This window comes from Plecotus auritus (assembly GCF_963455305.1).
Source record: "Plecotus auritus genome assembly, chromosome: X".
NCBI lineage: Eukaryota > Metazoa > Chordata > Mammalia > Chiroptera > Vespertilionidae > Plecotus > Plecotus auritus.
The window spans coordinates 123,927,016-123,929,926 of NC_137784.1; the positions used below are offsets into that span (position 1 = coordinate 123,927,016).

Below are 2,911 nucleotides of genomic sequence, written 5' to 3' on the forward strand. Positions count from 1 at the left end.
TCAATCAGTTGCCTTCTACATGTGCCCCAACTAGGGAGCAAATTGTAACCTGGGTACACTCCCTGACTGGGAATTGACTGCCACCTTTTGGTGTATGGGACAATGTTCCAACCAGCTGAGCCACACTGGCCAGAGCTCGATGTTTCACATTTTTATGTTAAATTAGATTGGAACCCAGTATTAGATAATGTTTTGTTTTGCTTTTGACTTTGGACATAAGTACAGAGAGTTGAGGTATTTGCCTTATCATATGGAACACAGAAAGGCCCCTCTTCTCTTTTATTTTCCAATTTCATTTGCATTTTTGTTTCCCTTTCCCTTCCCTCCATAGGGAACCATTCCAATCTGTTTGATACACACCCATTTTGTTTGTGTGATTTTGCAAAATGTGTATTATTTTGTGTGCATGCATTTTGAATTTATGAAAATGGTATTTTACTATTCTTCATTTTGTTCATTAAAGATCATGTTATGTAAAGGGTTCACAAAGTGCAAAAATGGGAGATATATGGGGAAAACTTTGATGTTCACATTAAATAAAATTTAAAATCACCAAAAGCAAAAAGAAAATTCTGAAAACTTCCAAGGAGATCAAATACAAAAACAATTTATAATTTTTAAGTAAAAAGAAAATACATTTAGAAGGGCCATGGATGTGAGAGAGAACATTAATTGGTGGAACATTAATAATAAGTATATATTTTATTATTTACTAGAGGCCCGGTGCACAAAATTCATGCATGGGAGGTGTGTGTCCCTCAGCCCAGCCTGCACCCTCTCCAAACTGGGACCCCTCGAGGGATGTCCAACTGCCCGTTTAGGTCACTGGGATTGGGCCTAAACAGGCAGTCGGACATCCCTCTCACAATCCAGGACTGCTGGGTCCTAACTGCTCACCTGCTTGCCTTCCTGATTGCCCTTAACCGCTTCTGCCTGCCAGCCTGATCACCCCCTAACCACTCCCCTGCCAGCCTGATTGATGTCTAACTGCTTCCCTGCCATCCTGTTTACCCGTAACTGCCCTCTCCTGCAGGCCCGGTCACCCCCAGCTTCCCTCCTCTGCCAGCCTGGTCACCCCTAACTGCCCTCCCCTGCAGGCTTGATTGCCTGTGGAGGCCATCTTGTGTCCACATGGGGGCAGGATCTTTGATCACACGGGGGCAGCCATCTTGTGTGTTGGAGTGATGGTCAATCTGCATATTACCCTTTTATTAGATAGGATAGAGGTCTGATGCATGGGTCGGGGCCAGCTGGTTTGCCCTGAAGGGTGTCCCGGATCAGGGTGGAGGTTCCCTTGGCATGTGGGGCGGCCTGGGAGAGGGGACTGTGGTGGTTTGCAAGCCAGCAACACCCCCTGGCAACCCAAGCAGAGGCCCTGGGATCTGGGATTTATTTATCTTCTACAATGAAACTTTGTAGCCTGGAGTGGAGCCAAGCCTTCTGCTCACTACTTGGCAGCAGCCATTTCTGTTGGGCTTTATTTATCTTCTATAATTGAAACTTTGTAGCCTTAAGCGAGGCCTGGGCCACCAAGGGCAGGCAGAAAGCTTGGTTTCCTCCATTGCCAGGAAAACCCAAGCCTCCATCCTGGTCTCTGTAGCTGCAGCCAACTTGGTTGGGTTTATTTGCATATTCGCTCCTGATTGGCTTGTGGGCGTGGCTTGTGGGCGTAGCAGAGGTATGGTCAATTTGCATGTTACTATTTTATTAGATGGGATTTATTTATTTATTATTACAAGATGTTATAAATTTATTCTGAATCAGAGTAGATTGTGTTCAAATTGCTCAGTTCTTTACAAATCATAATTCTTTTTTTGTATATTTTATTGATTTCTTACAGAGAGGAAGGGACGGGTTTAGTAGGCATTAATTCTGTACCTTTCTTGGAATCTTTGTCTAGGAAAGGGGTTTTTGTTCCTCTTTCTTTTTCAAGGTTTACCCACTGCCTTTCTAACCTGGCCTCAAATTTATTGGCAATAACCATGGGAGTAATATACTTTTTGAATTCTTCTGCATGAGACTCCTCGAAATTTTCTGTATATCTGTTGATTCTTCATTCTGGGTGATCAATTTACATTCTTGATTCTGTCTTAGTTCTGGAGTAAAATCCTGCTCTTCACCAGTCTTTTGGATGTACAGGGGTCCGCAAGGTTCATATTTGGGACTTGTCACCACAGACTGTGGCTGGGTGCTGCTCAGGGATTGCTTTGCTGTTCCTGAAGTAGACATCTTCTCCCATGCCTGTTTCTGTTCATTTGGAGGAGATGAAACCAGCTGTCCTGGTTCATCCAGTTATAATTTCAGGTCTTCCAGGAGAGTGACAGCCTCTTCAGCATTCTCTGGGCAGTGCTCCTGTACCCAGGCCTGCAGCTCCTGAGGCAGGATGGTCAGGAACTGCTCCAGCACCAGCAGCTCCAGGATCTTCTCCATGGTGTAGATCTTGGGCCTCAGCCACTCACAGAAGAGCACATGGAGCTGGCTCAGGGCCTCACGGGGGCCAAGTATGTCATGATACTCAAACTGCCTGAAGCACTGGCTGAACATCTCCAGGCTAGGAAAGCACTTCTCTTTCTCCTCCTCCTCTTCAACTTTCACAATCACAGGCTCCACCTGCTTCTGTAGAGGCCTAGGGTCCAGACCTGTGGCCACACATAGTACCTTGGTCATCGTATGGACACCGGAAACAGCCTCACTAAAGATGGGGCCCTTTAGAAGGAATATCGGTTCCTTTGTGTTTCTGGTTCTTCAGGGCTACAGGCTCAACCATGATTCAGAGTCACAGTTCAAAATGTATACATTTTAAAGCAGCAGAACAAAAAGTGAAAAGTGATTCATGCAGTGGAATTTATGAAGGAAGAAAAAAAAGAAAGTATAATAGATGGAAAATATACACTGAGTGGCCAGATTATTA

The 2,911-nt window shown here is 44.8% G+C and overlaps 1 protein-coding gene across 1 annotated transcript; it reads right to left on the reverse strand.

Moving 5' to 3' along the window:
* Window positions 1-1,834: 1,834 nt before the first annotated feature.
* LOC308240267 (zinc finger and SCAN domain-containing protein 21-like) lies at window positions 1,835-2,667 on the reverse strand (the record flags this gene model as incomplete). Its single annotated transcript, XM_080653153.1, is given in 3 exon segments — window positions 1,835-2,023; window positions 2,026-2,292; window positions 2,296-2,667. Coding segments are annotated over 3 exon segments (828 nt in total).
* Window positions 2,668-2,911: the final 244 nt, after the last annotated feature.